The sequence below is a fragment of the Canis lupus genome, chromosome 28, assembly GCF_011100685.1.
Source record: "Canis lupus familiaris isolate Mischka breed German Shepherd chromosome 28, alternate assembly UU_Cfam_GSD_1.0, whole genome shotgun sequence".
NCBI lineage: Eukaryota > Metazoa > Chordata > Mammalia > Carnivora > Canidae > Canis > Canis lupus.
The window spans coordinates 192700-205011 of record NC_049249.1 but is presented as its reverse complement, the minus strand read 5'-3'; the positions used below and the strand labels follow the sequence as shown (position 1 = coordinate 205011).

General features: G+C 40.7%; 1 protein-coding gene across 24 annotated transcripts in view; it reads left to right on the top strand.

Annotated features, from left to right (window-relative positions):
• Window positions 1-12312, top strand: part of PTPN20 (protein tyrosine phosphatase non-receptor type 20) — a 114916-nt gene that overhangs the window by 80041 nt on the left and 22563 nt on the right. For 22 of the 24 annotated variants that reach the window (XR_005380338.1, XR_005380343.1, XR_005380340.1 and 19 more), the window contains one exon: window positions 7022-7112. The exons of the other annotated variants lie outside the window; for them this stretch is intronic. Coding sequence is in view for 15 of the 22 variants with exons in the window: in XM_038578005.1 (XP_038433933.1) it covers window positions 7022-7112 (91 nt within the window). In the remaining 7 variants the exon portion in view is untranslated. The remainder of the gene's footprint in view (window positions 1-7021; window positions 7113-12312) is intronic. 24 annotated transcript variants of the gene reach the window in all.

Genomic DNA, 12312 nt, shown 5'->3' with positions numbered 1-12312 from the left:
CCACATCTTCTTTATCCATTCATCTTTCGTTGGACACCGAAGCTCCTTCCACAGTTTGGCTATAGTGGCCATTGCTGCTAGAAACATCGGGGTGCAGGTGTCCCGGCGTTTCATTGCATTTGTATCTTTGGGGTAAATCCCCAACAGTGCAATTGCTGGGTCGTAGGGCAGGTATATTTTTAACTGTTTGAGGAACCTCCACACAGTTTTCCAGAGTGGCTGCACCAGTTCACATTCCCACCAACAGTGTAAGAGGGTTCCCTTTTCTCCGCATCCTCTCCAACATTTGTTGTTTCCTGCCTTGTTAATTTTCCCCATTCTCACTGGTGTGAGGTGGTATCTCATTGTAGTTTTGATTTGTATTTCCCTGATGGCAAGTGATGCAGAGCATTTTCTCATATGCATGTTGGCCATGTCTATGTCTTCCTCTGTGAGATTTCTGTTCATGTCTTTTGCCCATTTCATGATTGGATTGTTTGTTTCTTTGGTGTTGAGTTTAATAAGTTCTTTATAGATCTTGGAAACTAGCCCTTTATCTGATATGTCATTTGCAAATATCTTCTCCCATTCTGTAGGTTGTCTTTGAGTTTCGTTGACTGTATCCTTTGCTGTGCAAAAGCTTCTTATCTTGATGAAGTCCCAATAGTTCATTTTTGCTTTTGTTTCTTTTGCCTTCGTGGATGTATCTTGCAAGAAGTTACTATGGCCGAGTTCAAAAAGGGTGTTGCCTGTGTTCTTCTCTAGGATTTTGATGGAATCTTGTCTCACATTTAGATCTTTCATCCATTATGAGTTTATCTTTGTGTATGGTGAAAGAGAGTGGTCTAGTTTCATTCTTCTGCATGTGGATGTCCAATTTTCCCAGCACCATTTATTGTAGAGACTGTCTTTCTTCCAATGGATAGTCTTTCCTCCTTTATCGAATATTAGTTGCCCATAAAGTTCAGGGTCCACTTCTGGATTCTCTATTCTGTTCCACTGATCTATGTGTCTGTTTTTGTGCCAGTACCACACTGTCTTGATGACCACAGCTTTGTAGTACAACCTGAAATCTGGCATTGTGATGCCCCCAGATATGGTTTTCTTTTTTAATTCCCCTGGCTATTCGGGGTCTTTTCTGATTCCACACAAATCGTAAAATAATTTGTTCTAACTCTCTGAAGAAAGTCCATGGTATTTTGATAGGGATTGCATTAAACGTGTAAATTGCCCTGGGTAACATTAACATTTTCACAATATTAATTCTGCCAATCCATGAGCATGGAATATTTTTCCATCTCTTTGTGTCTTCCTCAATTTCTTTCAGAAGTGTTCTATAGTTTTGAGGGCATAGATCCTTTACATCTTTGGTGAGGTTTATTCCTAGGTATCTTATGCTTTTGGGTGCAATTGTAAATGGGATTGACTCCTTAATTTCTCTTTCTTCAGTCTCATTGTTAGTGTATAGAAATGCCACTGACTTCTGGGCATTGATTTTGTATCCTGCCACGCTACCGAATTGCTGTATGAGTTCTAGCAATCTTGGGGTGGAGACTTTTGGGTTTTCTATGTAGAGTATCATGTCATCGGCGAAGAGGGAGAGTTTGACTTCTTCTTTGCCAATTTGAATGCCTTTAATGTCTTTTTGTTGTCTGATTGCTGAGGCTAGGACTTCCAGTACTATGTTGAATAGCAGTGGTGAGAGTGGACATCCCTGTCTTGTTCCTGATCTTAGGGGAAAGGCTCCCAGTGCTTCCCCATTGAGAATGATATTTGCTGTGGGCTTTTCATAGATGGCTTTTAAGATGTCGAGGAATGTTCCCTCTATCCCTACACTCTGAAGAGTTTTGATCAGGAATGGATGCTGTATTTTGTCAAATGCTTTCTCTGCATCCAATGAGAGGATCATATGGTTCTTGGTTTTTCTCTTGCTGATATGATGAATCACATTGATTGTTTTACGGGTGTTGAACCAGCCTTGTGTCCCAGGGATAAATCCTACTTGGTCATGGTGAATAATTTTCTTAATGTACTGTTGGATCCTATTGGCCAGTATCTTGTTGAGAATTTTTGCATCCATGTTCATCAGGGATATTGGTCTGTAATTCTCCTTTTTGGCGGGGTCTTTGTCTGGCTTTGGAATTAAGGTGATGCTGGCTTCATAGAACGAATTTGGAAGTACTCCATCTCTTTCTATCTTTCCAAACAGCTTTAGGAGAATAGGTATGATTTCTTCTTTAAACGTTTGATAAAATTCCCCTGGGAAGCCATCTGGCCCTGGACTCTTGTGTCTTGGGAGGTTTTTGATGACTGCTTCAATTTCCTCCCTGGTTATTGGCCTGTTCAGGTTTTCTATTTCTTCCTGTTCCAGTTTTGGTAGTTTGTGGCTTTCCAGGAATGCGTCCATTTCTTCTAGATTGCCTAATTTATTGGCGTATAGCTGTTCATAATATGTTTTTAAAATCGTTTGTATTTCCTTGGTGTTGGTAGTGATCTCTCCTTTCTCATTCATGATTTTATTAATTTGAGTCTTCTCTCTCTTCTTTTTAATAAGGCTGGCTAATGGTTTATCTATCTTATTAATTCTTTCAAAGAACCAACTCCTGGTTCTGTTGATCTGTTCCACAGTTCTTCTGGTCTCGATTTCGTTGAGTTCTGCTCGAATCTTTATTAGCTCCCTTCTTCTCTTGGGTGTAGGATCTATTTGCTGTTTTTTCTCTAGCTCCTTTATGTGTAAGGTTAGCTTTTGTATTTGAGTTCTTTCCAGTTTTTGAATGGATGCTTGTATTGCGATGTATTTCCCCCTTAGGACTGCTTTTGCTGCATCCCAAAGATTTTGAACGGTTGTATCTTCATTCTCATTAGTTTCCATGAATCTTTTTAATTCTTCCTTAATTTCCTGGTTGACCCTTTTATCTTTTAGCAGGATGGTCCTTAACCTCCATGTGTTTGAGGTCCTTCCAAACTTCTTGTTGTGATCTAGTTCTAATTTCAAGGCATTATGGTCCGAGAATATGCAGGGGACAATCCCAATCTTTTGGTATCGGTTCAGACCCGATTTGTGACCCAATATGTGGTCTATTCTGGAGAAAGTTCCATGTGCGCTTGAGAAGAATGTGTATTCAGTTGAGTTTGGATGTAAAGTTCTGTAGATATCTGTGAAATCCATCTGGTCCAGTGTATCATTTAAAGCTCTCGTTTCTTTGGAGATGTTTTGCTTAGAAGACCTATCGAGTATAGAAAGAGCTAGATTGAAGTCACCAAGTATAAGTGTATTATTATCTAAGTATTTCTTCACTTTGGTTAATAATTGATTTATATATTTGGCAGCTCCCACATTCGGAGCATATATATTGAGGATTGTTAAGTCCTCTTGTTGAATAGATCCTTTAAGTATGATATAGTGTCCCTCTTCATCTCTCACTACAGTCTTTGGGGTAAATTTTAGTTTATCTGATATAAGGATGGCTACCCCTGCTTTCTTTTGAGGACCATTCGAATGGTAAATGGTTCTCCAACCTTTTATTTTCAGGCTGTAGGTGTCCTTCTGTCTAAAATGAGTCTCTTGTAGACAGCAAATAGATGGGTCCTGCTTTTTTATCCAGTCTGAAACCCTGCGCCTTTTGATGGGGTCATTAAGCCCGTTCACAGTCAGAGTTACTATTGAGAGATATGAGTTTAGTGTCATCATGATATCTATTCAGTCTTTGTTTTTGTGGACTGTTCCACTGAACTTCTTCTTAAAGGGGAATTTTAAGAGGCCCCCTTAAAATTTCTTGCAGAGCTGGTTTGGAGGTCACATATTCTTTCAGTTGCTGCCTGTCTTGGAAGCTCTTTATCTCTCCTTCCATTTTGAATGAGAGCCTTGCTGGATAAAGTATTCTTGGTTGCATGTTCTTCTCATTTAGGACCCTGAATATATCCTGCCAGCCCTTTCTGGCCTGCCAGGTCTCTGTGGAGAGGTCTGCTGTTACCCTAATACTCCTCCCCATAAAAGTCAGGGATTTCTTGTCTCTTGCTGCTTTAAGGATCTTCTCTTTATCTTTGGAATTTGCAAGCTTCACAATTAAATGTCGAGGTGTTGAACGGTTTTTATTGATTTTAGGGGGGGATCTCTCTATTTCCTGGATCTGAATGCCTGTTTCCCTTCCCAGATTAGGAAAGTTTTCAGCTAGAATTTGTTCAAATACATATTCTGGCCCTCTGTCCCTTTCGGCGCCCTCGGGAACCCCAATTAAACGTAGGTTTTTCTTCCTCAGGCTGTCGTTTATTTCCCTTAATCTATCTTCATGGTCTTTTAATTGTTTGTCTCTTTTTTCCTCAGTTTCCCTCTTTGCTATCAACTTGTCTTCTAGGTCACTCACTCGTTCTTCCACCTCGTTAACCCTCGTCGTTAGGACTTCTAGTTTGGATTGCATCTCATTCAATTGATTTTTAATTTCTGCCTGATTAGCTCTAAATTCTGCAGTCATGAAGTCTCTTGAGTCCTTTATACTTTTTTCTAGAGCCACCAGTAGGTGTATAATAGTGCTTCTGAATTGGCTTTCTGACATTGAATTGTAATCCAGATTTTGTAACTCTGTGGGAGAGAGGACTGTTTCTGATTCTTTCTTTTGAGGTGAGGTTTTCCTTCTAGTCATTTTGCTCAGTGCAGAGTGGCCAAAAGCAAGTTGTATTGGGAAAAAGAGAAAAAGAGGAGAGAAAGAAGGAAAGAAAAGAGAAAGAGAAAAAAAAAAGGGAAGAAAAAGAAAAAAAAAACGAAAAAAAAAAAAGAAGAAAAAGAGAAAGAAAAAGAAAGGAGAAAAAAAGGGGGTGGGGGAAGGAAACAAATCAAAAAGCAAAACAAAACAAAAACAAAAACAAAAACAAAAACAAACAAACAAAAAAAGAACCACCGGGGAGTATCTTCTGATTCTGTGTACTTTAAGTCCCTTGGCTTCTCCTGGAAGTTGTCAGTCTAGCTGGTCTTCTGGGGGAGGGGCCTGTTGTGCTGATTTTCAGGTGTTAGCAGTTGGGGGAGCTGCTGTGCCCCTGCCTGGTGCAGGGCTCAGTGGGGGTTGTTTACCCCGTGAGGCCGCAGGAGGAACAGCCCCAGTGGCGGGGCAGCTCTGGAAACCTGGATTCAGCTCCTGCAGGAACTCCGGAGCTCTCCGTCTGCAGGGCCTGGAGGCTCCAGGGCGGGGCCGCTGATGTGCTCAGCTGGGGCAGGAGCGTCCTCGCTGTCCTGGGCCCTCCCGGCCTCTGCCTGTCCCGGGGGAGGCCGGATCCTGGGCTGTGTCCCGGCGCCCTGTGCTCCGGAGCCTGCGCTGGTGGATTCGCGCTCCCGCCCCGCAGCCCCCTCCGCGGAGCTGCCGCCCGAGCCCCTCCGAGCTGCTCCTGGAACCGCGCAGCCCCCTCCGCACGGAGCCTCTTCCTCCTCCCGAGCCCCTCCGAGCTGCTCCGGGTCCCACCGTGGGCGCTGCAGCCCTTAGGGAGCTCGGCGCACTCTCCTGGGCGCGCAGTTGCTGTTACTGTCCCCGGGAGCCCGAGGGCATCCCCTTCCTTCTGGGTCCTGCTCCAACTCCCTGCGAGCCCCTTTCCGCCCGGGAAGGTCGGTGCAGCTCCTGCTCCTCCGGGACGGGGCTCTCCTGTCCTGGGGACACTCGCCCCGGCCTCAGCCCGGCTCCTCGCGGGGCTCCTCCCCCTTGGAGGCCTTTGTTCCTTTATTTCTCCCCCCCCCCCCCCCCCCCCCCCCCCCCCCCGTCTTCCTACCTTGATAGATGCGCGAACTCTTCTCACTGTAGCATTCCAGCTGGTCTCTCTTTAAATCTCAGGCCGAATTCATAGATTTTCAGGATAATTTGAAGGTTTTCTAGGTAGTTTGGTGGAGACAGGTGATTTGGGGACCCTACTCTTCCGCCATCTTGCTCCTCCCCCCTCCAAGTTAATTTTATAATTGGCTTGCGTAACAAAGGTAAAAATCTTATCATATTATCCTATGGCTTAAAACTTTCACTGGCTTCTCATTTGCCATGCCAATAGTTGCCAACACTTAGTTAAAGACTGGTGGTGCCAAGTTGGCTACCCAAGAATTACTGAAAAACTTTTGAAAAGTACAGACTCTCAGGCTTTATCCACAAATATCCTAATAGTGTAGAACTGGATATGTCTCCACTTCTTTTATATATGAAACAAGGCCTTCCTAGGTAGTTTTAGTTTCGCTCTGGACTAGGTCATGTTCTCTGTGCTGTTGTTACCATATTCACTGTTTCCCCAAGGGGAGATGTATGCCCCCATCCCTTTATTCCTGTCCTTTCCCCCTGGAGTGATGCCTGCTCACCTCTGCTCTCCTTTTCTTCCACACACACAGACTTTCATATGACTAACTTCATATGATGACTAGTGGTCATAAGCACTACCATTATACTCGCATCTCTGTACATTGATCACACCTCTGACTGCTTTGATAACTCCTTAAGGATGGGGCCATTTTCAGATTCATCTTTTTATTCCAATCTAGAAAAATACTTAGTATGTACTAAATGTTCAGTAAATGTTTACTGAATTCACATTTGGTAATGAAATTTTTTTGAAAGGAAGAATTCTTTAATTGGTATCCTAGCTGTAATTCTTTCATGGGGCAGGGAATAAATTGTGAGACTGGTTTTTGTTTATTTGTTTGTTTATATGTTTATATATTTTTCTGGATGTTATTTTATTATTTTTGTTTACAAAATGGTAGATTAATGAATAGGTCCTAAGAAGTGAATGTACTATATTGGGTTTTTTTTTATGAAAAGGAAAAACATTGAAGTTCAAGGGAAAAAGTACCTCCAGAGAGATTAACATTTTCTTATCAAGCAGCTTGTTGAATGACATCTCAAATATGAGATATTTTATATAGTACTTTTTAATGGGATTCTGACTTCACTTATCATACAATACATTTAACATCGGGTCATGCCATATAGAGGTTTAAGAATCATGAACACTAAACAGGGCAGATTTTTTTCTTTCTTTTTGTTATAGTAAATACATGACTTATATTTCTTACCTTTTAAAGACTTTAGATTTTAAGAGCCTACCTGGTGCATTCAACTCTGGAAATGAACTACGCAACAGAGATAAAAACAGATATCGGGATATTCTTCCATGTAAGCTACAAAATGATTATTTTCCTGTTTACATTTGGAAAAGATAAAAAGTGGATTGTATGGCTTTCAGTACCAGCCTTGTGACTTGTGACCATGATGAAGAGCTCTGGTAGCTAGTAATGGGTAGCCTAGGCATATTCTTGAACATCCTAGAATACATGATGAATTTCAAGTATTCCATTTCAGGTACTTCTTCCAGCAACTATCATAGGTTTATTTATAGAAGTCCTTCAGACTCATCCTTATGCACATTCTACTCCTAGGCCAGGAACCATCTAAAATATAAGCCTAATAGTCTGAGACATCTGTCACTATTGGTAATCCAAGCCTTGATTTGTTTTGTCTAGACACTCAAATACAATGGAACTATTTATATCCTTTGTCCTGGACAATAAAGCTGCCAGTCTGCCCTCCAACAGAAGGCTGCTCTTTGTTTGTCTCTAAGGGCCCTGTGCTTGGTGAAGCTAGTGCCTCTCACCTCCCTACCCAGTTACTCACAGGATTTCTCTATCTCAGGCCATCCAAAGAGCAGAAACAAAATACAGCACATTTTTAATCTTAGGAAATCTCATTCTATGCCTCACATTCCTTTCAAAGTAAAAAATTTTCTAAGTACTTTACCCTTCCTCCTCCATCTTGACCTTCCTCCTTTATTCTCTCACTTATTTAATATAGCCACCCCATTGTCCAAGCCAAAAAACTTTGAGTCACCTGCAATATTTAAAAGTGGTCATAAAGTCCTTTTGAGTCTACTTCCTTAATACCTCCAATTGCACAGGTAGAGACAGGAATTATATAATTGGGACCTTTGATCTCTCAGAGTAGCACCAAATTGTTGGCATAATCTCTTAAAATGTCTATAATAGTGGTTCATTACTGTGATTTCAGAAATATTCATCAAGGTTCTTGTCCCCACAGAAGATAGCAGAATAAATTATTTTAGTTATCTGGGAAGATACTCATTACTTTTATAATTATAAAGTCATGCTTTACCATGATAATAGCAGAGAGCCAAAGAAAAACTTTGAAGGGATTTGTACTTTAGGAAAATCATTTCAGTTGCTGCTGTGAGTAGATGGGCATGGAGGCAGTGACACAGACAGACCAGCTGAGAGATGAAACAGGCTTGATCTAAGTTAGCAGCAGTGGGAACTGAGAGATGGGGAGGGTTCTGGAGGTATTAACACAATTCAGATTTCAGTAATCACAATATATTAACTGTGAGTAATTGCATAAAGTACAAACTTCACGTCTAATTCTTGGTCTGCAAATTACTATGTTAATAACAGATGCTCATCACGATCACTGACTAATCATGTCACTTTTTTTCTTTTTTTACTTCTTTTAAAATATGTCTGCAGTTGGTACTATGTACCTGTTATTCAGCTCATGCAGATACCAAAGCATGTAGTTGTGTCACCTCCTTATTTTTCAGTGATAAGTCTATATCACATTTTACAAAAATGGATTATCAAAAGTTGATTCATCAACAAAGATAAAATTGAAGCAAAGAAAGTAAAAGTGAAATAAGTCAATCGGAGAAGGACAAACATTATATGGTCTCATTCATTTGGGGAATATAAATAATAGTGAAAGGGAATAGAAGGGAAGGGAGAAGAAATGGGTAGGAAATATCAGAAAGGGAGACAGAACATGAAAGACTCCTAACTCTGGGAACGAACTAGGGGTGGTGGAAGGGGAGGAGGGTGGGGGGAGGGGTGATTGGGTGATGGGCACTGAGGGGGGCACTTGGCAGGATGAGCACTGGGTGTTATGCTAAATGTTGGCAAATTGAACACCAATAAAAGATAAATTTATTATTTAAAAAAGAAAATAAAAGTAGTAATACTGGGAGTGAAATCCTAATGGAATGTGAATAGCATTATAGAAAAAAATAGCTTGCCCTGGAAAAGGTTGCTGAACAATCATAGTTTGTCTAATTGATTATTAAAATCTTTTGTATGGCTTCAGCTTGCATGGTCATATTTATGGCCCTATGCTACTATGCAAGGCAAGAATGTACCTCATTATGTAGTCTGGAGGTTTTTAGATATAAAGACAACATCTTATATTTCTGTAGTGCTTTACAATTTGCAAAGCATTTTAAAATGCATAATTATATATATTCTTCATAAAATATCTCTGAAGTAGACTATTGGATTCCATAATTCCTATTTCACAGAAGAGCGAATAAGCTCTGAGTTAAAAGGTGTTTTGAAGGCGAATAAATGAGTGGGGCCATACCACAAGTCATATTCTCTGATTTGTGGCCTAATACTTTTTCTGTTACTTGTCTCTGGTCAGGATCTACTCAGAACAAACTAAGAATGATAGTAACTTAAATTTCTAGTAGTTCTCCACTTTACAGAGCATGTTTAAACATATTGAGTGCTGTCTAGAGTCATGCAAGGAAGGCAGTGCAGATGATAATATCTGAATTTAAGGATGCAAGTGATGAGGAAAGGATAATTTCAACAAATGGTTCCGGGCAATTGCTTATTCATATGTTAAAAATGAACTGTACTCTTATCTCATACCTTATATAAAAATTAACTCAAAATAGATGATAGGCCCAATTTTAGTTAAAACCATAAAACTTTTGAAGAATACTTGAAAAAAGTATTGAGAAATACTTGAGAAAAATCCTTGGATTTGGCAGAATTTTTCTGAATAGGACACAAAAACCCTAAACTGTAAAAGAAAAAAACACATTACACTTTGATTTAAATAAAAAATTGCTCTTCAAAGTACATTCTTAGGAAAATGAAAAGGCAAGCAACAGACTGGGAGAAAAACACATTCAAAACATTTATCCGACAAAGGATTTGTATTTAGTATATCTAAAGAATTTCTACACCTCAATAAGAGGACAAAAAAACCCAACAATAAGTGAGCAGATTTGAGTGGCTACTTCAAAGAAGATATATGGGTGACAAATATGTGAAAATATGCTCAATATTCTTAATCATTAGGAAAGCACACATTAAAACTTTAATAAGATACATTTCACACCAGCTACAGAAGAGTTTAACTTATAGTGTTAAGCATATGATTCAACATTTCTACTCCTCTGTATTTACCTGAGAGAAATTGAAGCATGTATCTACATATAGACATCCATAGGAATAATACTCATATCAGTTTTATTTGCAAAAGGAAAAACCTGAAAACAACCTAGTATCCATCAACAGGAGAGTGAATAAACAAATTTGATATGTCCACTCAGCAGGTACTACTCAGCTCTAAAAAATAGTAAACTAATGATGAATCTCAAAATAATTATGTGGAGTAAAAAAAGCCAATCAAAAGGATGTATACTGTACATTGTATACTGAATTGTTTTCCCTCAAAATTCATGTATTAAAATCTTAACCCATAGTACCTATGAATGTGACTGTTCTTGGAGATAGGGCCTTTAATTTCAGCCTGATTAGATTTCAATTCTGCAGTAACAGTCTCTAGACTCCTTTACGCTTTTTCCCAGAGCCAACAGTAGCTTTATAATTCTACTTCTAATTGAATTTCTGATATCATATTAAAATCCATATTCTGTAACTCTGTGGCAGAGAGTATTGTTTCCGGTTCTTTCTTTTGTGGTGAGTTCTTACTTCTAGTCATTTTGTGCAGTGCAGTGTGGCTGTATGAGTGGGCTGAGTCAAAAATATCAACCATGACCTAAGTAAAATACACCCCAGATGATTCTGAAGAGGTCAGAGGCCAGAAAATAAAAGAAAAAGAACAGAACAAAATAAAACAAAAGGACCACTAAAGTGAAAAACAAACTTTAAAACAAAGTAGTAAAAATAAAAACCCAAAAACCAAAAACAAAGAAGAAAAAAGGAAAAGAAAAAAACGTAAAGAAAAGAGGAAAAATAGAAAGGGGGGGGCGGATGGTGGTGGTGACAAAGTTGTAGTGGAGGGAGAATGTAGTCTACCTGAGGGGCCTAGAGGGTGATCCTCTTGGTTCTGAGTGTATTTTGTTCTCTATGTTAGAAGATATTCAGTCCCAAATTTATATAAACCAGCAACTTAGATAAAGCCCCAACACTGACCACCAAAACATAAACTAGATAAGAGAGGGGGGCAGAATGAGAAGGAAGAGAGAATATAATCTCACAGAATGAACCAACAAGGTGTTCCACTTGGTTCTGGTTGTATGTTGGTCGTGCATTAGAAAGTACTAACTTCCATTATTGTAAAACAAAATGAGGCAGAAAAAAACAAAAAAAGTCCATATCTTGTATATCTATAAAAATTAAATTGAATACATTGAAGGGAATCCAGAAGTGGAAAATATATCTAAGACATGTAATTGTAGAAATATGAAAGTCAAAAAGGAAAAGATTTAAAAATGAAGAGGTAATATATTGTTGTTAAGGTGGGAAAAAGAAAAAATATTGGATATTTTTAGTCTGATATAAAAACGAGTTGTAATGGAAAAAGAAAGAAAAAAAGGGACCCTTTAGTCTGTATACTATTTTCCCTCAGACCTGGAGGTTTCCAGCGCTGCTTGGTCAAGAACTTGCTCTTCCCCTGTCCTTCCAGCTGGTCTTCTGGGGGAGGGGCCAGCTGTGCTGATTCTCAGGTGTGTACCTGGGGAGATACCCCGCCCCCCACCAGGTGCTGGGCTCAGTGGGAGCTATTTATCCCCATGAGGCCTCTGTTCCATGGCACTGCCTCCCTCCCCCTGCCTGCCTGCCTACCAGGCACAAGGTGACACAAGGAGGAACAACACTGGTGGCAGCCAGCTCTCCAGCCCTGGAGTCAGCTCCCTGCAATAACTACCACAGTCTGGCCTAGATGCTCCTGGGGCAGATGTACTGACCTGCACAGCTGGGGGCGCCTGGTGGCAAGAGAGTCCTCGCTGTCCTGTGCCCTCCGTGCCTCCACCTATCCTGCGGAGAGCACAGGATCCTGGGCTGTGTCTTCCTGGCATCCTGGGATCCGGGGCCTCTACTGCTGGAATCTGCTCCCGGGTCCATGACTCCCAAAGGCAGCAGGGCGCAGACCCCTCCACCCGGAGCCCCCGCCTGACCTACTGGCTTCTCCCTGAGGCCCCACTGGCTGCACGCTTTAGCCCTTTACCGAGATGGGCCCGTGGTGTGAGGTGCACTTTACCCTGGGGCGCACTTCCTCTATTAGTGACCCTGGGAATCTGGAGGCTTCCCTGCCCCTCCTGCGGTTCTGCCTAGTTTTCCTA